The 23,825-nt window shown below is 37.0% G+C and overlaps 2 protein-coding genes across 3 annotated transcripts in view; one reads left to right on the forward strand and one right to left on the reverse strand.

The window, feature by feature from the left end:
* fn1b (fibronectin 1b) overlaps nucleotides 1–1,712 on the forward strand; it is a 22,931-nt gene extending 21,219 nt beyond the window's left edge. For both annotated transcript variants that reach the window (XM_079854135.1, XM_079854136.1), the window contains exons 43-45: nucleotides 60–166; nucleotides 331–420; nucleotides 731–1,712. In XM_079854135.1, the coding sequence (XP_079710261.1) occupies nucleotides 60–166; nucleotides 331–420; nucleotides 731–808 (275 nt within the window). In that variant the 3' untranslated portion in view covers nucleotides 809–1,712. The remainder of the gene's footprint in view (nucleotides 1–59; nucleotides 167–330; nucleotides 421–730) is intronic.
* atic (5-aminoimidazole-4-carboxamide ribonucleotide formyltransferase/IMP cyclohydrolase) lies at nucleotides 1,697–12,666 on the reverse strand. The gene is made up of 15 exons (XM_079854151.1): nucleotides 12,543–12,666; nucleotides 11,834–11,960; nucleotides 11,557–11,700; nucleotides 11,011–11,099; nucleotides 9,996–10,147; nucleotides 8,776–8,932; nucleotides 8,558–8,683; nucleotides 5,830–5,937; nucleotides 5,622–5,707; nucleotides 5,384–5,473; nucleotides 4,652–4,777; nucleotides 4,139–4,231; nucleotides 3,856–4,038; nucleotides 2,403–2,558; nucleotides 1,697–2,214 (listed from the first exon to the last, which is right to left on the reverse strand). The coding sequence occupies exons 1-15, from the start codon at nucleotides 12,556–12,558 to the stop codon at nucleotides 2,095–2,097; spliced, it is 1,773 nt and encodes a 590-aa protein (XP_079710277.1). The 5' UTR covers nucleotides 12,559–12,666; the 3' UTR covers nucleotides 1,697–2,094.
* Between the last annotated feature and the right edge of the window lie 11,159 nt (nucleotides 12,667–23,825).

The raw sequence follows: 23,825 nt of genomic DNA on the forward strand, positions 1-23,825 counted from the left end.
CAAGTTTCTTCAGTTCCAACTTAAGAAGTGGAATAAAAATTTCTTACATTTCATTATAGATGAGTCCATATGTTACGATGACGGAAAGATGTACCAGGTCGGAAACCAGTGGCAGAAGGAATACTTGGGGGCAATCTGCACTTGCACATGCTATGGAGGACAGCAGGTATGAACTATTTAATTCACAACCATATGCATGGACAACTTATAGAAAGTAAATTTAAAAACAAGTAGAAAAGGTCCTTCAAAGAGAAATGCCACTTCAAAGAGGGTGTTTCACATTTATATGCTTGAGTCTGCTGAAATGCATTGTGTACATGTTGCTCTTAGGGTTGGCGCTGTGAGAATTGCAGAAAGCCTGGTGCTGAGATAAGCTCCCAGCTGCTGAAACCTGTCCGCTTAAACAACGGCCAACGAGTGGTGGGTATCTGCCTTCATTCATTCAAACATTTCAAATGGCTGCACAAAATATCTTTAGTTCCCTTTCGAAAGGGAACTGGCACTGCGTCGATGGCGCTTTGACGCAGTGTCTCGTTCCCTGTTCTCAGGGAACAGAGGTTACAGTTGTAACCTGAGACGGTTTTCAAGCTGGGAATGTACCTGTTATATTTTTGGTAAATGTGCAGTGAACACTGCAATGCATTGCCAAGGTTCATAGCACACATTTGAATTTATGCATATAAATAGTTCTGGTTTTTATTGTATAACATATTTCCCTTTGTTCTTTCAGAACATCCAATGCCCCATCGAATGTCTCCGACCTGAGCTTCTTGCAGATGCTGTGGCCAATCCCAAAACCCAAGAGTGAAACTTTTCTGACAGAACTGCCCATGACCCTTGACCTCCTGCCCCCATTATGCAATATTTCACATAGGACATAAGAGAACATACTAAACACATACTGCCTTAAAGCCTCCCTGTTGTTACCACATCTGTTCAGCTGCTGCTTTACACAATGTCTGTTGTGATGCATCATTCACAGCCTTTGGCTGCTGTTAGGTTGAGGAATTTGATTGGCTTTTACTTGTGTTTGCTAGTGTGGTTAATAATTAATACAAATTCCGCTTTGTAGTCGTTTAATACAGTCTACTTTATACCAAAACTGCCACGGGAAAGAACACTTTCCTTGTTTTTACGTGAAGAGGTTTTTTTATACAGATTTCTAGTTCAATTAAATTTACAAAAGACTAAAACATTATTTTTAAAGGATTTTAGCCTTTATGAATTGATAGGGCAATTAAAAAAAACAAACAATTTTAACCTTTATTAATTGAAATAGGCATACGTGAGACATACGGTAGTAGGGGAGAAAAGCACTGTTTTATAAGAATGTTAGAGCACCACTGGGGTAGCAAATACCAAGTCTAAATTTGATAATCTTTTTTGCCCCACATGGCTCATTGATTATTTAGAGTCAGCACTGTTTTTAGATTGATACTGTATGTTAATTTGCAAAATTTTTGACTATCCCTTCATTCAGAAGTGTCTGCTTGTATAGAATGTTATTTGTTGCATTTGACTGTCAATGTTTTACTGTCAACAGTATTCACTACTGTTAAAAACACTTTTTTGATATTACAAAACTCATGAATTGTATTTATAAAATTTCACTCAAATCAAATTCTTTTGGAACGAGATTCTAAAGTAAACCTTGCAAAAAACAAAACATGTCAATAAATGCAAATAAACCCTTGATGGAATCTTTGAGAAACTATTATGCTCAATTTGTTTTTTTTTATTTTGTAATGCTCATGACACAAAGGCAGCACAATGGAATGCATCAGGAAGAGTATGGAGGCAATTTCATATTGCAAATGTTGCAGAAAAAATAAGGACATCATGGCAGAAATTATGCAAAGAAAACATTATTATAATAAAATGAACAGGAGTGGATCATCTTATTAATGTATCAGTATTAAATCAAAGCATGAAGAACTATTGAGTGGACAGACTAGCTATTGGGCTAAGTTATGATATATGTGTAGAAACCAGGAATTACAGTAAAAGATGTACATCTAAAAAGAAAGAAACCCTAAACCTTTGTAACAGTGAAAATAGTTGGATATTTGTATTCAACTGGTTGTGTAGGGTTTTTCAGTGATGGAAGAGTCGGATGTTGGTGTGCACCAGGGTAATACCCAGCTCATTGCAGGCATTTATGACCACCTCATCAGCAGTAGAGCCAGAGGGGGCGGCAATGTACTCCACACCACTCTAAAACCATACACAGATAGAATATTGTCACTTTTATATGCCTTTCATTTGCCATCTTATAGACATTTAGAATGTATAATATAGCAACAAATCACTTTGGTGACAAGTATACAAGTGTGCATGGATAAATGAGGTGCATGAATAAGGAAACAATGATTTAAGCTTGGTAACTAGGAGAGGGTGTTTACCCGTTTGGCACGGTCAACATTGTCCCGGAAGGGAAAGAAAGCATCAGAGCTGAGGGCCACAGCCTGCAGAGAACTGATCCAGTTCCTCTTCTCTACCTCTGACAGAGGCTCAGGAATCTCCTCAAATAGAGCCTTCCAAGCCTCCAGATCTGGACCCTGACGTACACAAAAATTAAATCTCATCAGAAAACCTCCATCTCTCAGCAATCTGCAGAAATACTGACACACAGGCCTGGTTTCAGTTAGGGCTTAGTTTTTAACTAAGACTTACTCCTGGCTTAATCTATGACATTTAAGTAGCTTTTATAAACATGCCTGCCTTAGAGAAAAAAAAATGTATCTTCATCATCAGACAAAACAATAGCACTGACATATTTAAAGAGATGTCAGTGCAAGTAGATTTTAGTTAAAACCTCTCAAACATGCATTTTAGTCAGGGACTAGCTTAAGCCTAGTCTGTGAAACTGGGCAGTAAAATTATTATTTCTATTACTGACTGCAACTTCAAAGATTCGTATTTCCAGTTTTTGTTTCTGATGCCCTTAATAGGTTGAGGGACCAGGTGTAATAATAATAATAATCATCAAAATGCAGCGTCATTTCACTCAAAACATTATATGAAAAAAAAAAAAGTGACATTTTCACAATTAAGCACATTTTCCTACCAAATTCTATAATTTCAAGCATTATTATCTTTATATTAGATATGTCTTTTGGATTTGGGGGTGAAATGAACCAGACATTTCTTGGCAGTTTTCGTCAGATTCAATCAAATATATAATTTTACAATCCCAAATTATCACAAAGAAACAAATGAGAACAAATGAACACTTCTTTTGCAAAATAACTCCTCAAATTTCACACAATGATTTAAAAAGAAAATTTGCATTCTCTGAAAGATCTGGTCCATTAAGCATGGTTATTGGCTGATGTGGATAATCTCAAAACAGCCAAATATCATCAATTAATTAGGCTGGCTAATATATGCATAGTACAAATGTGACCCTGGATCACAAAACCAGTCACAATCCCACGGGTATATGTGTGGCAATAGCCAACAATACATTGTATGGGTCAAAATTATAGATTTTTCTTTTATGCCAAAAATCATTAGGATATTAAGTAAAGATCATGTTCCATGAAGATATTTTGTAAATTTCCTACCGTAAATATATAAAACATTTCTTTTTGTGAGTGCATGCAGCACAATCACGAACATAAATGGAGAACTTTAAAGGCGATTTTCTCAATGTTTCAATATTTTTGCACCCTCAGATTCCAGATGTTCAAATAGTCGTATCTCTGCCAAATGTCATATCCCAACAAATCATACATCAATGGAAAGCTTATTGATTCAGTTCAGATAATGTATACATCTCAATTTAAAAAAATTGACCCATGTGACTGGTTTTGTGGTCCAGGGTCACAAATGACCAATTTTTGGATACGGTACCTCTCCAATTGTTCCACTGACATACTGATCGACGGCATTAGCCATCTCTGCACGCTTAACTCCGCTGCGAAATTTCATACTGAGCACTCTGGGATGGTGCCTGAGCCACCAGTTATCAGCCTTGTCTCCGGCCAACCGAGTGCAGTGGATACGAGACTGCTGCCCAGCGCCAATGCCAATCACCTAAACAAACACAAACCATAATAATGATGTTTACAATTAATTTTCATACATTTACATGGTTTAAAATGGCATTTGCATTTTTTTATTTTTTTTTGATTACCTGACCATCCTTTGCATAACACACAGAGTTGGACTGAGTGTACTTCACTGCGATACTGGCTACAATGAGGTCTCGAAGAGCACTCTCAGAGAGCTGCAATGAGATCAAAATCACATTTTCTGTGTTGAAAATAATATCATAACTCATCTTCCTTCCACAGTCCAATCAAAGCACAATTAATAAAACCGTGACCAACATTTACTACAGAATACTTGTTTCACACCCCAAAAACATAACATTAAAAACCTTACCTAAGCTAAAGGTGTTAAACAAATCAATTAAATACTGAAAAAAAAAAAAAAAACAGAAAAATGTACAGTCCTGTTTCCAATGTACATACGATGTAGATATTCCTCAAAACCTAACCTTAACCCATGTAGTTACCTTGTATTACCTAGGTTTTTTTTTTTTTTTTTGGGCAAGTACACATACGTACACATGTACTGTAAAATAACGTGCAACCAAAATCAGAACTTTCTAAACAAACATAACAGCATTAATGGAGTTTCTCACCTTGCCCTTTGACACAATGTTGCTGAAAAGCTTTTTATCAATGATGGCTCCATTCCTCTTTTGTTTGAGGCTCAAACCAAACAGCACCCTCACCTCCTCTTCATCCGGTTCATAGTCAGGATCCATCTAATTGAACAAGACATACAGTACATTATGAAGGCTTAGAGTGACAGAGCTGTGTTGAAGCACATGGGCCATTCTTTTCAGCAACCTTGAAGTACTTGAAATCTGTAAATGCTATTCTTTTGAATCCTGAAAACAACGCATCATGGTTTCGACAAATCAGCACGACTGTTCTTAACATTGATAATATGTTTGAGCAGCAAATCAGCATATTAAAATGATTTCTGAAGGATCATGTAACACTGAAGTAATGATGCTGAAACTTCAGCTTCACCATCCTTGTATAAATTACATTTTAAAATATATGAATATAAAAAACTTATTTTAAATTGTAATAATATTTTGCTTTCACAGTATTTTTAAATCAAATAAATGCAGCCTTGGAGAGCATTACTTCCATACTAAATTCACTATTCACAATCGGTATTATTACATATATTAAAGTACCAAGGTACAGAATCACTACCCCCCCTTTCTTATTTGTAAGGGCTGTTTTGACCAAAAAGACAGTGCAATGTGAAACTGTGGAGCAAACTTGGATAACATAGTCCAATAATAGTCTGAAGACTATTCTTCTGTCTCTTTAATCAATCAATAAGCGTGACTTACCCGAAGGACACAATAGTTTCCATTCTTCTTTTTGGATAGAATTCGCAGTGCTTCCTCATCATAACCAGGAGCAACGATACCATCTGACACCTTAAAAAAATGGTCAAAGTTGAGTATAAAAATGTATAAATAAATGCATCAAGTGTTTGTTAAATAAGAGGCTAATGCTTTGAGAGAATATGAACTCTTAGATGTAACTCTTAGTGATGAAGTTATTCTTCGTTTCTCTCTCACACACCTCTCTGGAGATGATCTTGGCAGTCGGGACGTCACAGACGTCAGACAAAGCAATGAAATCTCCAAAGGAGGACATCCTGTCAGAACCTACAAAGACATTTTTCAGATTTATCCATACTTTTTTTAGGCTTAAACATGCCAAACTACACAGAAGATTAATGCTTCTGGTTTGAAAATGAAGTGTGGAGAGACATGGAGAGATGTTTCACCTCTAGCTCTGGCGTATGCGGTGGAAAGAGGGGTGAGATCTTTGAGCATGTCATTCACCATGCACACCTTGGCCTCGTCTTCACTCAATGGGACGCCAACTGCAGCACCTGAATGTGAACATTTGTTTGAGATCTTTTCTGAAACTCTACAACAAAGGCCCTGTTTACACCTGGCGTTAAGATGCGTTTTGGTCGATCGGTTCATAAGTGGACGACGCTAAATACAGGTCTAAAACGTTCTGACCTTGTCCACTTCCAGAAGCAGTCGAAAACACATTCAACCAGATTGCTTTTGTGGTGTAGACCCTCATGCGGTCAATTGTGTTCGAACAGACATTAATGGACCGCCTATGCTGCGTAAACATCATGGGAAGCGCACTAGTCAAACAGGATTTAAACTTTGTCGGCTGAAGACCCAAGTTTGGTTTGAAGATGAAAAATGTCCCAAGCACAATGTTCTCTCACCATTCCTGATTTCTAACACACTCTCACAGTGTTCAGCTGGTCTTGCGACTGTCAGAGCAGAAACTATAGCTGCTGCTCTCTGTGTGTTTTCCGTCATCTCCTTTTGCATTCATATTAGGGGTGTAAAGATACGGGTATTCGTATTGAACCGTTCGTATTAGTACAAGGCTTTCGGTTCGGTAGCATTACAAACTGAATGGTTCGTTGGACCAAAATTTCATTATTTTCAAATGCAGGCGTGTGGCAAGCACGCTCATATTGTAAGAGACACTGGCGTGACCACAACATTGCCCAACATCAAATGGCAAACATAATGAAAGCGGAACGAAACTGCGCTACTCGTTATTGTGTGTTTGACGGACTGTTTATCAGTTTGGACCAATGCAGCGCGAGCCGATCTTGATCATGCGACACTGTTACTACACAGCGCTAATAAGAGATCCAGTAAAGAAAGCATTTGAATTCGCCACAGAAGTAATAACATCGCTGCGAGATCTAGTGAGAAACATTCACATTTCTCCGTTAACGGATCAAACAGCGCTGACGTGGAGACCAGGAGAAACATTGTGCCATGAATGAACTATCCGGTGTCCACAGATCTGCAACATATACCATGGATTTACTGTAGTAACACTAACTGTAACCATGGAAGTTTGGCAGGAATAATAGGCTACAATGCTTTCAAGTAACGTTACGTCGGTTTTATTCGACATTATGAATAAAATTGCTGCCCTCAAATGTAAATCTGAAAGAAAATAAACCTTTGTTTATAACTACTACAATATTACATTTCATTTTGTTGCAAGGAGCTGTTTTTGTTTTATATGCTCCTAAGAAGAGTCAAGTACAGCTCCATCATTGCTCAAAGTAAAAAATGATCATACTTTATGATGCAAGTTTTAATTAAAATCAAGGAAAATTCTCTGGCATTTCTTTCTTTTTGCTGTATCGAAAACGTACCGAACCGTGACACCAGTGTATCGTATCGAACCGAACCGTGAATTTTGTGAACCGTTACACCCCTAATTCATATGTTTGTGTGAGCTTATTTTGTCCATAGATCGAAAAACCTGAAAAAGCCTAGGGCTGGGCGATATGGAGCAAAAAATATATCTCGATATATTTTGCTATATCTCGATATACGATATATATCTCGATATCTTTACAGGAAAAAGAACCCCCCAAAAACTACTGCAAAAACAAATATGCCAAATACCACAAAGTCTTTTTTATTGAAGTGCAAAGAGGTAGGCAGTTCACATAGGAACAAGTGCTTCTGCAACATTTTTAAATAATATTTTTTTTTTTATTCTTTTTTTTTTTTTATAATTAAAACTAACATCATCAAGTATGATATTTTTTTACTTTGAGCAATTCTGGAGCTATAATTGACTCTAGGAGCATTTAAAACAAAACAGCTTCTTGGAAAAAAATTAATGTAATATTGTAGTAGTTATAAATAAAGGTTTATTTTAGTTCAGATTAACATTTGAGGGCATTGTATTCATAATGTCAAAATAAAACCGACGTAATGTTACTTGAATGTTACTTGATGGTTGCAGTAAGTGTTACTACAGTAAATCCATGGTGAATGTTGCTGATCTGTGGACACTATAGTTCATTCATGGCACAATGTTTCTCCTGGTTTCCACGTCAGCGCTGTTTGATCTGTTAATAACGGAGAAATGTGAATGTTTCTCACTAGATCTAGCAGCGATGTTATTACTTCTGTGGCGAATTCAAATGCTTTCTTTACTGGATCTCTTATTAGCGCCGTGTAGTAACAGTGTCGCATGATCACGATTGGCTCGCGCTGCTTTGGTCCAAACTGATAAACGGTCCTTCAACCACATAATAACGAGCAGTTTCGTTCCGCTTGCATTACGTTTGCCATTTGATGTTGGGCAATGTTGTGGTCGCGCCGGCGTCTCTTACATTATGAGCGCGCTTGCCATGAGCAACGCGCCTACATTTGAAATAACGACATTTTTATAAATATAAACAATATATCGATATATCCGATATGTCAAAATCCATATAGTGTTTAAAAAATATCTCGATATATTTTAAATATCGAGATATCGCCCACCCCTAAAAAAGCCCATACATTTACCTGCCCATAGACCCTCCCCTGGAAGAAATCAGGACAGAAGTGGTTGAAAATGGACAAAATTGACACCAGATGTAACTGGGAATCTGTCTGCCTATGTGTAAACAGGGCCAAAGCTTTCCTGGCATCTGGGAAACAAGTTTGTGTTCATACCTGCAGGGCTGACGTGTTTAAATGAAGTGGCGGCTGGCAAACCAAGAGCTCTCTTCAACTCTCTCACCAGCTGCCAGGCGTTCAGAGCGTCACACAGGTTAATGAAGCCTGGAGATCCATTCAGCACTGAGACACAGTCAGAAATTTAGAGGAACATTAGTATCATAAGTTTCGTGGTTGAATATTTGTCTGGTAGAAGCGTATGCGATCATATATACCAGAGAGTGGAAGTGCTGGGCGTATAGTGTAGAGCTGAGCAGGAGCTTGATGGGGATTCATCCCGTATCGCAAAGGCAGCTGGGAAATTCCTCGACTATATTCACGTCTGAAGTAATCAGAGATGGCCTCGTCGTACTGAGCGGTGTGTGTGAAGGCCTGATTGTACAAATACAAATCCACACAAAGGCATTTCAACAACTGAAATTGAGTAATTGTCTATCAAAATAGTAACCCTTAATACAGGGGTGTCAAACTCAGTTCCTGGAGGGCCACTGTCATGAGAGTTTAGCTCCAACCAGATCCAAAAACACCTGCCTGGAAGTTTCTAGTAATCCTGAAGACCTTGATTAGCTGGATCAGGTGTGTTTAATTAGGGTTGGAGCTAAACTCTGCAAGGTTGTGGCCCTCCAGGGACTGAGTTTGACACCCCTGCCTTAATCAGATTGATGGGTTTATCAAGAACAGATGCAGAGAGACGTCTAGAGAGAAGTGTGGCTAATATTATACAAATGAATACTGTACGATAATTTAACAACAGCAGAGGAGACACACAATTACATACATAAAATTGACAATTGACAAATGCATCAGCTATTTAAAATGTGAGACCAAAATTGCAGGTTGTGAAACCCTTTATCTAAAATTCCAGTCGTCAAGATCCACTTCCCAGAATGTTTTAGAGGTTTTCCTATTCACCACACCAAGAAGTCAATGAGTTTAATCAGATGTTTTAATTTGCGAGACATCTAAAACATTCTGGTAGGTGGGACTCTAGGAGTTGAGAAACATTGATCTAAAATATTAGATTTGATTAAGTTAGATAATGATTAATAGACCATGCTGACTGTTTATTTGAGGTAAAAGGGATCATGAGCAAGTCTATTGCTCAATGGTAGTAACAACAAAACTAAATTCATGTCTGAACATGATTCACCATACAAAGAGCATTAGCTACTCAGTAACATGGCATCTGTACACATTTCATTTAGAATTGGAATGAAAGGAGAACAAAATTAAAGCCTGGCTATTTGTCAATAATCAAGGTCAGTATTACATTAAAATGAATTTGTCCTGCATCCATTCATTTTTAATTTTCCTCCAGATTTCACTGGGTTCAGTTCATGTCAAGTGGGACTCACTGAGTTTTGGATGTGGACAATGTTCAGTGGGTCCTCAAAGCTTAATCAAATCTCCTCTCAGATAGGATCGTCACCGTTACCTTGAGTGCAAGAGTTTTGCGTGTTTCCATTGTGGTATCGTGGTTGTCGGAAGATTCCATTTCCTTGGCAACAACATTGTAGTCGGAAGGATCACAGACGACAGTGACTCTGGCGTGGTTCTTAGCTGCCGCTCGAAGAAGAGTAACTCCACCTAAATATGATTTTGAGATAAATGGTGAAATTAGAGACAATATGGTGAATCTGACACAGGCTGCCAAGATAAAGATGTCCGTGTAACATTTTACCCCAAACACCCCCCAACCTTTTTTTTTTAATATGACATTTTCATGAAAATCAACCACAATTCCCAATACGTTACAAATAATAAATACAATACAAAATACAATAAATGCTACCATGAAAGCAGCATTGTTAACTAAAACTATTAAAATAGTTTTCGTTAAATGAAATAAAGCTTATATAGAGTAAAGTATAAATATTAGATGAAAAATAAACTAGAAAAATAGAAATGTGGCCTTGGCAAATAACTGAAATAAAAAGTTCAAGTACTAAAATTACTACATTTGAAATAATAAATTTAACCAAAACAGAAACATAAAAAATCAAAGAAACTAAAAAAATATATAAATAAGAGCTTATTCGGGAAAAATGTTTATATATATATATATATATATATATATATATATATATATATATATGTATATATATATATATATATATAAATCTTTTTTTATATGGTTACATGTGGTTAATTGTTATGTAAAAAGGCTTTATTTAATCTGTGGAAAAAAAAATTTCTTTAAAAAATTTTTATTGTGCTGGACAGGCTTTTTGAGACTTAATAATATAAATGCATAATTTCATAATTTACAGGTAGTTTACCATTACACTCTTATAATCGTCACTCTACTGAACATTTAAAAGTAGGAAATAATCAAATCTCTTAACATTCTTAAACAACATTGTTGAATTCGAGTCAAGTGAAATTCTAAATGAAGGATCAATTATTAACCCGTAAATTAAAACCCTGTGAACAATTAACACGGTACTGACCGATGTCGATCTGCTCAACAGCGTCTTCCACGGTCACACTGGGGGATGCGACAGTCTTCACAAACGGGTAAAGGTTGCACACAGCCACTCTTGAGGAACACAAGTTTACATCAACATTGGGTACAACTGTCTTTTCTCTTGATGCAATCGCTTAAAAATCATTTACTGGCTACAGTTTACAAAAACATCCAGACTACAAGTTTGACCTGCATTGATTGTATCATTACTACCCATACACAGTGCTGCTCATATGACCCTGTCTAAGTGAGATCAAGACTTTTGGTCACACCACAGCAGCACTATCTGAATTATCAGTGATTAGATTAGCAATGCTGAGTCTCTACTTCTAACAAAAAACCAATGGAAAGCATGTTAGCACCACTTAACCGGATTATATCTTGTACTGGTGGCACATGACAATCATTCATGAAATACCATGACCTGAATTTAAAATCTATTAAGCAGAACTTGCTAAACAAGTACCATGCTATTATTACCATAACACAGATAGCGTTAGAATCTTGTTCTTACTAAAAACAGTATTACCTGACAAGACTAAACCCTAGTTTTTCCATGTCAGCCTTATCAGGGTGAGTTTGTCTAGCCAAAATGCCGGCATGGACAGCGGGATGAAGGGTCTTGACTCTTCCTCCAAGCATCTCAGGAAATCCAGTGAGCTCGGATACATCCCTGTATGAAAAAAATAAAAAAAAGTGTTTACATGAACAAGCCCTTTATTATAATGATTTACTATATCTGTAAGATTTAGTATTTACAGCATCTAGAAGTAAGTTTGAAAGGCATGTGGTAAAAGATGTCTGACCTGACAGTGAGTCCAGCATCTCGGAGAGTTTTGGCGGTGCCTCCTGATGCCACTAATGACAGACCCACTGATACCAGTCGCTTGGCGAACTCCACCAGTCCGGTCTTATCCGACACACTCAGCAAAGCTGAAAGAGAGGGCCATTTAGTCAAATCAATTAGACAGACCATCATAAACTGTAGAAAATACACAACTCTGATATTTTAACAACTGCAGCAGGACTGGACTTCAATTGCACATGACAAATCACTTTTGCACAAAATCAGATTTCTCAATAAAGCAAAACAAAGATGGAATATTATGGCAATACCATAGCATGTTGATACCATGGTACTGCAGTAAATAAGTATGGTAAATAATTATTGTGGCAGTAACATGGTGTAGTAATCGTTTCAGGCGGTAAAATCATGGTACTCTGATACACTAAATTTCATGCAAAAAAGAAAAATAATTAATAATGAACTCATGCATCACTGTATACGCATGATACACTAACACAATTCGAAGAATACCATGGTATCTTGTCGGAATGGGAACTAATTACTCTTTTCTAAACCTGATATTGAAGTTAATGTAAAAAGAAAAAAAAAAAGGCTGTGACGGATCAAAATAGCATTACGTGCTACATCATCCAACAAAACCAAACACAACGAAAAGTATTTGATTTGTAGGCAGAAGAGTGCAGAAAGTAAAAAGGGCATAGGATTACCTAGTTCAGATGCCATGCTGAAGGTAAAGCAGAGTAAATTTGAAAGTTGTGCTGTAATGTCTCGTGCACCGCGCGCTGTTAATGAAAACACGTGGTTGCAATAGTTTTATCCGCGTTGAAGCATGATGGGAAATGTAGGTTTTTTTATATCAAACGACACTCCCACTTTAACGACACTCGAGGAAGTGTTTGTTTGTTTGGTTTACATTTTTTTATTATAAATAATGCGTGTAATAGAAATGCTGATGCATGATGGGAAATGTAGTTTTTTATATCAAATTACTCTCCCGCTTTAACGAAACTCAAGGAAGTGTTTGTTTGTGTTTTATTAAAAAATATATGTATTATAAATAAAGAATTTAATAGAACTGCTAATCCATTAGCACACTTCACACGTTCACAAAACACACAGCCAAGCACAAACAGAAACGCAGAAAGATAAGGAGGAGAAGAAGAAGAAAAGGGTGTGATACGGGCTTGATACTGTCTATGGCTTGAACTTGAATGAAAAATCATGGCGTTTACCTTTGCAAACACACCAATAGATGGCGCCTCTTGCACACCTTGCGCTTTGACAGCACGTCTCATCATTTGTAAGCATTCAATACCTTTAGAGGCTCTTCGTTTTGTCCTCCTCCTTCCAAATGTGTCTTCTTGAGATCCAGCATGAACAGCTCAAAGAGATTTCATCTCAATAAACGGAGCCAAATTCCCACAACATCAAGCGTTTTTACAGTAGCATTTATCACCAAATATCTGATAAAAGCCATGTAAAGTAAAAATAACACAATCACACTTTTAACAAAAAGCATTTCACTAAATTATGTTTGAAATGATAAACAGAAATATATATATATATATATATATATATATATATATATATATATATATATATATATATATATATATATATATATATATATGGAGACAAATTGTATTTGAACATTTAAGCAATGATTAGCCACAGTAAAACATACTGCATTAGAAAATATAAAAGTGTACAATGTACTGCATTGTACTTAGTAATCGAATACTTTATGCTAATTTTAGGGCATGGAAAAGTAAAGAGTGTTTCTTTGAAGCAGGTCATTAAATGTGTTGAAAAACATTCAGGAGTGAAAGTCAAAGAATTTATGATTTGGTTGTACAACACTTGGGTTGTAACCTCAGTATATAGGATTTTTTTTTACATCCTGTGAAGAATTTCACATATTTTTATGACAGGTGAATGATAGAAGATGCGAACATCAAAGGCAAACGACTGGTTGAACAATACATGCATATGTCATAAAAAACAAAAACATAAACTATGTTTCAGGGCAGGACATTCAGGGCAGTCAGACTTATATAAAAATACATTGATATACATCGTATCAGCCTATTTTTAAATAACAGAAATTATCATTTTAAATGACCAATGCAGTTTATCGTAAACATAGTTTTCCACTCACCAAAACCCATTTATTAAAATTAATCACAGCCCCTGCTACTTGTATTTATTAAATATTGTATATAAAGAGTTTTTTTTGTTTGTTTGTTTTTTGTTGAGTAGATGAAATCATATCAGTTTTGAGCATGATTAATACTCTTAACATATAGGCCAATGTAATACCATTAAAGTGACAAAAGCAAAAATATAATTATGCATAAAAAGCTGCAAATGTATTTAAATTTTTAAGACATTTGCCCCCGGTTTCACAGACAAGTCTTAAACTAGTCCCAGACTAAAATGCACTGTTTTAACTGAAAGCAACTTGCACTGATATATCTTAAAATATGTCACTGCCATTGTTTTGTCTCAAGATGCACAGCAGTATTTTTTCCCCAAAGGCATGTTTAAAAGCCTAAACTAAAGCCTAATCCTGGCTTAATGAAACCGGGCCTTGTCATCAAAATGAGTTGGTGGAGGAAATCAGCCAGATCACAAGCCAGATTCAAACTCAAGTCGGACACATGAGCACCACAGCTCAGCATGTGTGCAAACAAATATGCCACCGCTCCAATCTTCAGGGTGGACATTAAAATCAGAAACCTCTCGCTTAAATTATTCGCTTCTGCAAAAGCCTTGAGTTTTTACAGTAAGCTGCATGTCTTCTGCCAGCTCAGTAATTGGTGTGTTTGGGTTAAAATACATAATGAGTTCATTAGGGCACATTCCAGTAATCAAAAAGGGTGTCGTTTTAATTACTGGGCTTGTGCCAAGCCAGCGCTCTTACGACTTTTGGAAACCTGTCTTTGTAATTTAATTAAAGTGAGCAAATGGCATGCGCAAACTTGGCCCTGGAGGGCAATTAAGACGGAATTGTGAGCGAGCGAACCCCAACTGGACGATTTGCGCCACCTATGTCAGTTAAGCTGATTGCATCGATTTCATTGATTTGCAACAACTTCAGGCTAATTTCATCTCCAAAGGTGTGCACTCTATCTCCAGAGGCATTACTTGTTTATTTATTTCTTTAGCCGTCCACCTCTTTAGATTTTGCCAAGTGATTAGATGAAAGTGTTTCATCAGGGGCAACAAAAAGTCCCTTTTGCTAAGGGTGCCGTGAGGTTGGCGGAATCAATAACTTTTTATTTGCCTCAGGGTCAGAACAGGTTGGATGTTATTGATGCTCTTAAATGCATCACAACTCTCTTTAGTCAAGGAGTGCAAAACGCTGAGGTAGGCGAGAAAGTGGCCTAGAACGGGGAAAACAAATGCTTTAAAACCCACTACATACAATATGCAACATAACAGTCGAATATCCTGGCTTGTTTTAATAAAAACCTAGGATTTTCAGGATGGTTGCTAAGGTGTTGCCAGGTGGCTACGGGTGGCTAGGTGGTCAAAAGAGTACATCCTTAAGCCTCTATGATATTCGGCTCTTGATATGGTTTCTTCAAAGTATAGTTTTCACCTGTTTTATCATCCATCAGATGAAAATTGTAAAATTTTAAGAAAAAGCACACTGCATGATTTGGGGTGTTATTTATGTCTGAAACAGTACAGGACACAATTTGATACTTAGGGTTTCAAATGCCATGCTCAATTGGTTTCCAACATTTCATTAGGAAATTCATTGATTCATTGATAATAAAGTCACCTCCTAGAACAAATCTTGCAACCTTGACACCAAATCTAGAAAACAGCTTCCCACTAAACCTCAGAAGTCCTTGAACTGTCCTTGCTTATTGTATCTGTATCTCTTTTAGTGTTTTTTTTTTACCCCCCTCCAGCTTGGCCAGTGTGATGGTTATATTTATCTTCTGCTCCACTGTGATTGTTTCTAATTGGCAGATCAGGACTTCATTAAAGCAGATTAAGTGTGAGAGAAGATGGGCAAAACACAGTGTTGTATCGGTGAACGGGGTGACGGTGAAGGAGAGAATTAGCTGATTAAAATGGACAAGCGTTGGGACATAAGGTGGGAGGGGCTGCGGGTGATTGATGGGTAGTTGTAGCAGGTTGAAGTGTTTGGGTAAGGCCTGTCAGCGAGCTGGTAGAGAATGAGTGAGATGTCTTCATCAATTTAGAGCCATTATCATGTCAAAAGGAGAGATGCCATCTGCATGCGACTGCTTTGCAAGCAATCAATCTCATACGGGAAAAGTGTGTGCGTTTGTATGCACAATTACTATGTATGCACACAAATACATTCAAATGGAGGATGCCGGGGCTAGTTGACACACAGGGACAGGACTTTTTGAGGTTTTAAGTCAAAAGTCCCATTTTCAAGCTGTTTTTTTGTTGTTGTATTTTATTATATAGGTTTTGATTCACACAAACATTGTCAATTGTCATCATCATCATCATCAACGTCAATGTTTTTGTGAATTTAAACCTGTAAAATTCAATTATTGATAAAAATAGCTTTTGGAGTAAACACGATAAAACAGCACTACCATACATTCAGACAGAAGCCAATATAAATGAAGGTAGACTTTAACCAAAAGACATATCCTCATATATTTATAATTTACTTATAGTGTATAGTGGGGCATGTTGTCACATGGGTCCCTTTTATTCCCAGGGAAATAATTAACTAGTTCTGGCATGAAACTCTATATGGCGCAGGCTGATAGGTCTAACTCATTTGGTAGAGTTCAAGTCATCATCTACATAGCACAGCTGATTGGTTGCTGTTGCATCAGCGGCCAATGAGCTGCGGCTCAACATTCAAACAAGAACCGGTAGTGTTGCTGTTATCAGTCTGGAGCGTGCTTTCAGAAACCCTCCACCTTCCCCAGCTCCACCTGTATAGATCTGCTACGGGGGTTAATTCATGTATGTTACATGTGCAACAGCATCAGAACGTCTTACTTGCTCACAGCAATGTCTGTGAATGCATTGGCAGTAGCAAGTATCGGTACTTGCTCTGCAGAAGCAGTGTAGCAGATCTATTCCACCAAGACCAAATACATTAACTTTGCCATATCTATTACCATACCAATCTCTATTACCATACCAATCTCTCGAGAGTTGTCAAGACAGAACAGTGGATATGTTAAAAATAGAAAGAATTTAAGGTTCATGCCCATACAGAAATCGGACTTTCACTGCGGTAAAATATTTTTACACTGCGGTAAAAGTGTGACAACTAGCCCCGGTCTCCCAAATGCTCACCTTTCAAACACTTAAACGTCTTTTTTTAAGCACTCATTGGACTTTTGTGTTTGTGTTAAGCAGAGGTTATAAACACACACACATAAATTCATGCACGCCCCTCCCTCGCAGAGCATCTTTACCGTAAGCCCTTTTAATTTTCCTGAAATAGGCAGCTGACAGCCGCTTCATATTGATGGAGTGCGCGGAGACAAATGCAAAGATGGAGTGACACGCTGTTATCTGTCTCTGGACGCTGTTCATCCTCTCATCTCATTGCATACACAAACACACACATTCATCCAGTTACTTTTTACTATCACTTATCATGATTACAGTGAGAAAGCGGTAACCATTTGCATTAAACGTCATGCTGGAATGTTGACACAAACAGTTGATATTAGTTGATATGGATATTAATGATCAAAATGAACTGTTAAGAGAGTGTTTTGTCACCTCTTTGCTGAATGCAAGGCCTATCAAGTTTATAAATGTCTATGCTTTTCATGCAGTTGTGTTTATGATGCTGTCAATTTGATTTCTATAATGTCTTACATTGCTGAAAAACTGAAAATGCAAACATCATTGCTATTGCTTGAATGATCTTTATTGCTAGTTTTGGTACAGGCTATCAATTTTTTAGACGAACATGCAGCGATGAGGGGAAGACGTTGAATGAGGTGATGGAACTCAGGACGGCGGCACCTTTAATGGGTGTAATTATACCAAGTGGATGGTTCCACTCTGGATTACAACCTTCTGCCACAAGGTGAAGTGCTCTGATAAATGAGGTGTGTAATCTCTCAAGACACACAAATACACAGGTTTACACATATACATGTACACATATGCACAAACATTCATCTCCTTGAAGCTTTGCACAAGAGTAGTTTACCTGTCTGGTGAGATGTATTAAGCATTGCAGACATTTTTAATGTCATTAATGTTTTGCATCTAGGTGTTTGTGGGAAGTCCCGGATGTGTACTGTGAAAAACACACTAAATCGTTTATTCATCTCAATCATTGAGGAACTGAAACATTTATTCAACCGAATGGTGCAGGAACAGAAAGTGACTGGAGCTGTGTTTGAAATCACCCCTATACCCTCATACACTATTCCCTACATTACTCCACTAATATAGTTCACTTGAAGTAGTGAATTAAAATAGGTGAGTGAAAGTGCACTGGAAAGGTTAGAGCATTTGCATAGTTAGTGCTTGCTGTTTAATAATCTTTTGAAACTTAGCAAACTGGCAGCTCCAGCAGTATTGTACCTGTATAATATTATGCGGTACCCATTTTGGACGCAATCTATCGCATTAAAATCGCGGACGTATCGCCAGCGATAATTAATGCGATATGGCTCAGCTTGTCAGTTAACTACGGCTTTTTGTAGTAAATGCCGCTCCATCTGAAAGCAGGTGATGGCGATTTACTACTAATCAAGGAACCGGCTTTACTGACGAGATGCGCATAACAATCTCACGATTTAAATCGCCCAGCCCTAATCCCAAGGCGTCATATACTGACGCTTTTGACATTTCGTCTACATCGAACGCACATGGCACCCTTTAGCGTCAATATGAGACGCAGATAGATATGGGCCAGAAGGCGCCTCCTAGCGGTCTAACCCTAACCTTACCCCAGACCTAAACCTACCCATAACCGAACAAAGCTCTGTGCGTGTCATATTGACGCTAAAGGGTGCCATGTGCGTTCAATGTAGACGAAATGTCAAAAGTGTCAGTATATGACGCCCTAGGATGAGAATGCGTTGAACATTTGGGATTTATCTATTTTTCTTATGTATTCACACACACTACTCTGCTGGCGTACTGTTTTTCGCATACTATATACAGTAGTAGAGAAGTATTCGATTTCGGAAGGCAGCGCTGCTGTCTTTATGAATGAGTCATTGAATCGTGCATTCAACCCATTCGTCAATTACAGTCAATCATTCAGGAACGAAACAAGTGACTGTCTTTATGTGTGAACTCAATCATTATAAGCCACTTCTCCACCGTTGGACCGAACAGTTCTAAGAATGGTAAGGAATGGTTTCCACTTGAGCGTGAAGTGACGTTGCAACTAAGGATTGGTGGTCATTTGCCCCAGTTTCTCTATAGTTGGCTAAGAAACCATATCCGCATCGGCTGGGCTGGATCGGCAGGGAATGGAACGTTTAACCAAAGAGAACGGTTTGGCCCGACGATGGAGAAGCGTCTCTTCTGAATGAGGAATAATGCAATTTAACAAATTTCACACCTTTCATCAACAAGCCACATAATTTGAGATAACATTTATGTCAAACACATGAGAAATCGTATAACAAAAATAGAAATCATCTCACACACTTGATATATAGATGTTAGATTTCATGTGACAAGTGGCAATACCATAAATACAATTAAAATTGCTTTAAAGTGGTATAATATGGATTTTGGGAGGCACTCAAAACTAATTTTCCCATTTTATTTTATATTAGCGCGTGCAATGAGTAATCCTTTATGTTTAAGTCTGCAGTGTACACTGCCTCCAATCCTTGATTAAACATGTTGAATGTGTTTTATAAGGGGGTGTGGTTGCTCATTTCAGTCAATTAGCTGCCGGCAGCAGGGCCAGCGGGCCATCTGTGTAAAAACACATGAACTGACCCGTCTTCCTCTGGACGAGTGCACGAAAGAGGAGGACAGGAGGAGGAGAGGGGGATGGAGTGATGAGAGTGATGAACGGCAATGTGTCAGTTCGGCACACAGATTAACCTCAGGTCCAATCGAGCGCCAGTTAATTAACCCTACTGATGAAATGAACTGAGTATTATATCCCCCCCACAGCATCTATCAATGACACCGCTGACTGCCTCATCTTCATGAGAGTTCCAGGAGAGGACTGGGAACTAGTTGATGGGTCATTCTGAGCAAATGGTGTCAGTTGTGCTAGAAATTCATGGGGAAAATATTTTGAATTTATTTTATATATATATAAACAATAAAAAATGTTCACAAAGTGCATGTCCCCATTTACAAATAGATTTATATAGGCTACATGTAGAATCCATTTAGCTTTCTGAAATACTTCATGTATTTTCTGAGAAAATTCAGTTACTTTGTCCCTGCACTTATAACCTCATTAAATTTTTCAGCTTATAATTTAATTATTTAAAAAATAATCGGAATAACTTTAACCGAATAGCATCATAACTTGACAATAGTTCAAACATATATATATATTAACAAGGCCAATATGCTTAAACAAATTGAAATCTAGAAGATCGAAAGAAAATTCTTTGAGGATCATATTTTCACATTTTATTTATTATTTACATTTATTTTCTCTCTTATTTATTGATTGAGACTTGTAACAGTTGAACAAGGCCAAAACGTTTAGAAGATTTAAAGAAAACTTCTGAAAACCTCAGTTTGAACTATAAGTTATGATGCTATTCAGATTATTTTTTACATAATTCAATGGTAAACTGAAAAAATTAATGAGGTTTTAAGTGCAGGGACAAATTAACTGAATTTTCTCAGAAAATACATGAAGAATTCCAAAAAAACATTTTAATTCCAAAAGAAGCTATAAATGGATTCTTGTATATAAAACTACAGTGTAGTAGTTGTAAATGGGGACATGCACTCTGTGAACATTTTTTTTTTTTTTTTTTTTTTTCCACTTTCATTGCACATATCAAACACATCTATTAAATCTATCAAACAATGTGACTACATTCTGTATCCGTTAATTCTATCAGTATAAGTCATGGGGAGATATATAGTACCGTTTTCTGAGAATGACCTGAAAATGAAAACGAATGCAATCTTTAAAGATGCACCCAATAGAGAGTCACAAATAAAATTAGGAATACATATTTGCCAGTGATAAAGCAAAAAGCAAAAAAGGAACTTGCTTCTAACATACAGTAGTGAGCCGTTGCAACCTGTGTTCATAAATAATGTAATGATTCAGTCAGAAGTCAGCATTAGGTGCATTGCTTTTCCATACTCTTACTTATGCTGTGGCCTTTACTTAGCATCTGTTGATGAATAAATGTCATCCAATAAGAGCTTGAGAGAGATGTTGGACTCGATTTGATCACAGCTAAGGTGACACAGACACTCAATCGAAATTCTGACACCAAAAAGCCATTTGTTGTTCAGACAATTTATGAGGAATTGAATAAAATTCGACAGCTTGACTGAGTAATTGATTTTCTCATTTCGCAATCCGATAGTGGTCGAAGCTCGACAGTCGGCGGTGAAGTGCAAAACTGGCACCTAGCAGTTTCAACAGGGTTCCTATATTGGCAAAACAGTTAGACCTGCTTACCTCAATAACCTCAATCTATCAGGTCAATAATTTAGGCATAAAGCTACTCAAACAGACTTCTACCCAGACATTGTAAATCAGATTTACATAGCACAGAAAGATTTTATGTCTCTCTTAGAAGTCCACATTTATGTATGACAATTTCCCGATAAGATTAAAATTAAAATTAGCCATAACAAACAGTTACTATATTCCATATGTGACCCTGGACCACACACATGGGTCAATTTTTTTAAATTGAGATGCATATATATATCATCTGAAAGCTGAATAAATAAGCTTTCCATTGATGTATGGTTTGTTAGGAGATACAACTATTTGAAACCCTGGAATCAGAAGATGCAAAAAAATTGAAACATTGAGAAAATCGCTTTTAAAGTTGTCCATTTATGTTCGGGATTGTGCTGCATTCACTCACAAAAATAAATGTTTTAGATATTTACGGTAGGAAATTGACAAAATATCTTCATGGAACATGATGTCCATGATGTCCATGTCCATCCGTCCTTCGGATGAGACGTTAAACCGAGGTCCTGACTCTCTGTGGTCATTAAAAATCCCAGGATGCCCTTCGAAAAAGAGTAGGGGTATAACCCCGGCATCCTGGCCAAATTTGCCCCTTGGCCTCTGTCCATCATGGCCTCCTAATCATCCCCATATACTGATTGACTACATCACTGTCTCCTCTCCACCAATAAGCTGGTGTGTGGTGGGCGTTCTGGCGCAATATGGCTGCCGTCGCATCATCCAAGTGGATGCTGCACATTGGTGGTGGTTGAAGAGATTCCCCCCTTCTATGTAAAGCGCTTTGAGGTCTCAGATAAAGCGCTATATAAATGTAACGAATTATTATTAATTATTATTATGATCTTTACTTAATATCCTAATGATTTTTGGCATAAAAGAAAAATCGATAATTTTGACCCAGACAATATATTGTTTGCTATTGCCATAAATATACCCGTGCGACTTGTGACTGGTTTTGTGATCCAGGATCACATATTAGAAATATTTCATGACTGCATTCACTTGATTATTAGTCGTTGTTTTTTGTTCAAAGACTCAGACTTAGGATGAACATTGGTATACCTTTATCTCGACATACTCCCCACAGGATAACAAGAAATTAACCCTTAAAGGAGTAATTTATACCTGATCTAACTGATAAAATTGACTTTAGTTGTTGTTAACTGTTGATTCAGTAATATTAAATAATGTTTTTGTCTCGAATTGAACTATGTTGCCATGAGGGATATCAACATTAACGCATGCATTAATTTTAAAATCCTTAACACGTTAAAAAAAAGAAAAGAAACAAAAAGTAGTGCAAATAAATTACTGAAGCATGCGTAATTGCGTCATCAATGTAATTTTCTTCATGAGTATTTCACCTCAACACATGTCCTCAAAATTTCCATTTTGGTTCAACAGATGTTTGTTCTTTCACTCTTTATCATAACCAGACAGTCAGATGTCCACTTTTCTGCATGGATAAATAGATGTCCTGTTCGTGCATATCCATGCAAATTTTTACCAAGGACAAATTGAAGTGGTTAATAGATGGTGTCAACATCTGCTGCCCACACACACTCACATTTTAACATAACATGTCTATATCATTAATCAAGCCATTTAGGCCCTGTGTGAGCTGTCACAATTGTTGTCTGGGAAGTCTTCAATTCTCACAGGTCATTAGAGGGAACGTGTGAGTGAGACAATGGAAGAATAGAGAGAGCTGGTGGGGTATTGTTCTCTGAGGGTTGTCCTCTTGTAGGATGTGGAGATAAAGCTTTCAGACTAGGGAGGCAAAGAGAGGTCAATGTCTAAGCAGGAGATGTTTCTCACCCTTCTCTGAGAAGGACATGGAGCTGCGTTATTCAGTCAAACAACTCCACTGTGTCGAGGATTCAACTAATACAGGGACAAAAATGTGTTTCTTACTGGAGAGTATCAGAATTCTTCTCCATATATGATGAAGTATGAACTCATGTGATAAAAAATATTAAAATATGCTTGAGTATGAAAACTTCTGCATGAAAAATCTCCTGAAGAAAATGTGTTCCTTGTTTGTGCAAAACTACGCTAGGTGGTTGCTAGTGTGCATTAATAAAAATATTTTTTGGTACAATAAAATAAAAAAAATAAAAAAATATTAGACGAAAAAACTTGAAAAGGAAAATTAGAAATGTGCCCTTGGCAACTAACTGAAATAAACATTAATAAAATAAAGCTAAATAGAAATATAAAATGAAAAACGTACATAACAAAATGACTAAAACTTAAACCCACATTAAAATGAAAATTGAAAATACAAAAAGAAAAGCTCAATACTATAATAGTATTTTAAATATAAAATTAAAAATATATAAAAATA

The sequence above is a fragment of the Squalius cephalus genome (assembly GCF_949319135.1).
Source record: "Squalius cephalus genome assembly, chromosome: 2".
Taxonomy (NCBI): Eukaryota; Metazoa; Chordata; class Actinopteri; order Cypriniformes; family Leuciscidae; genus Squalius; species Squalius cephalus.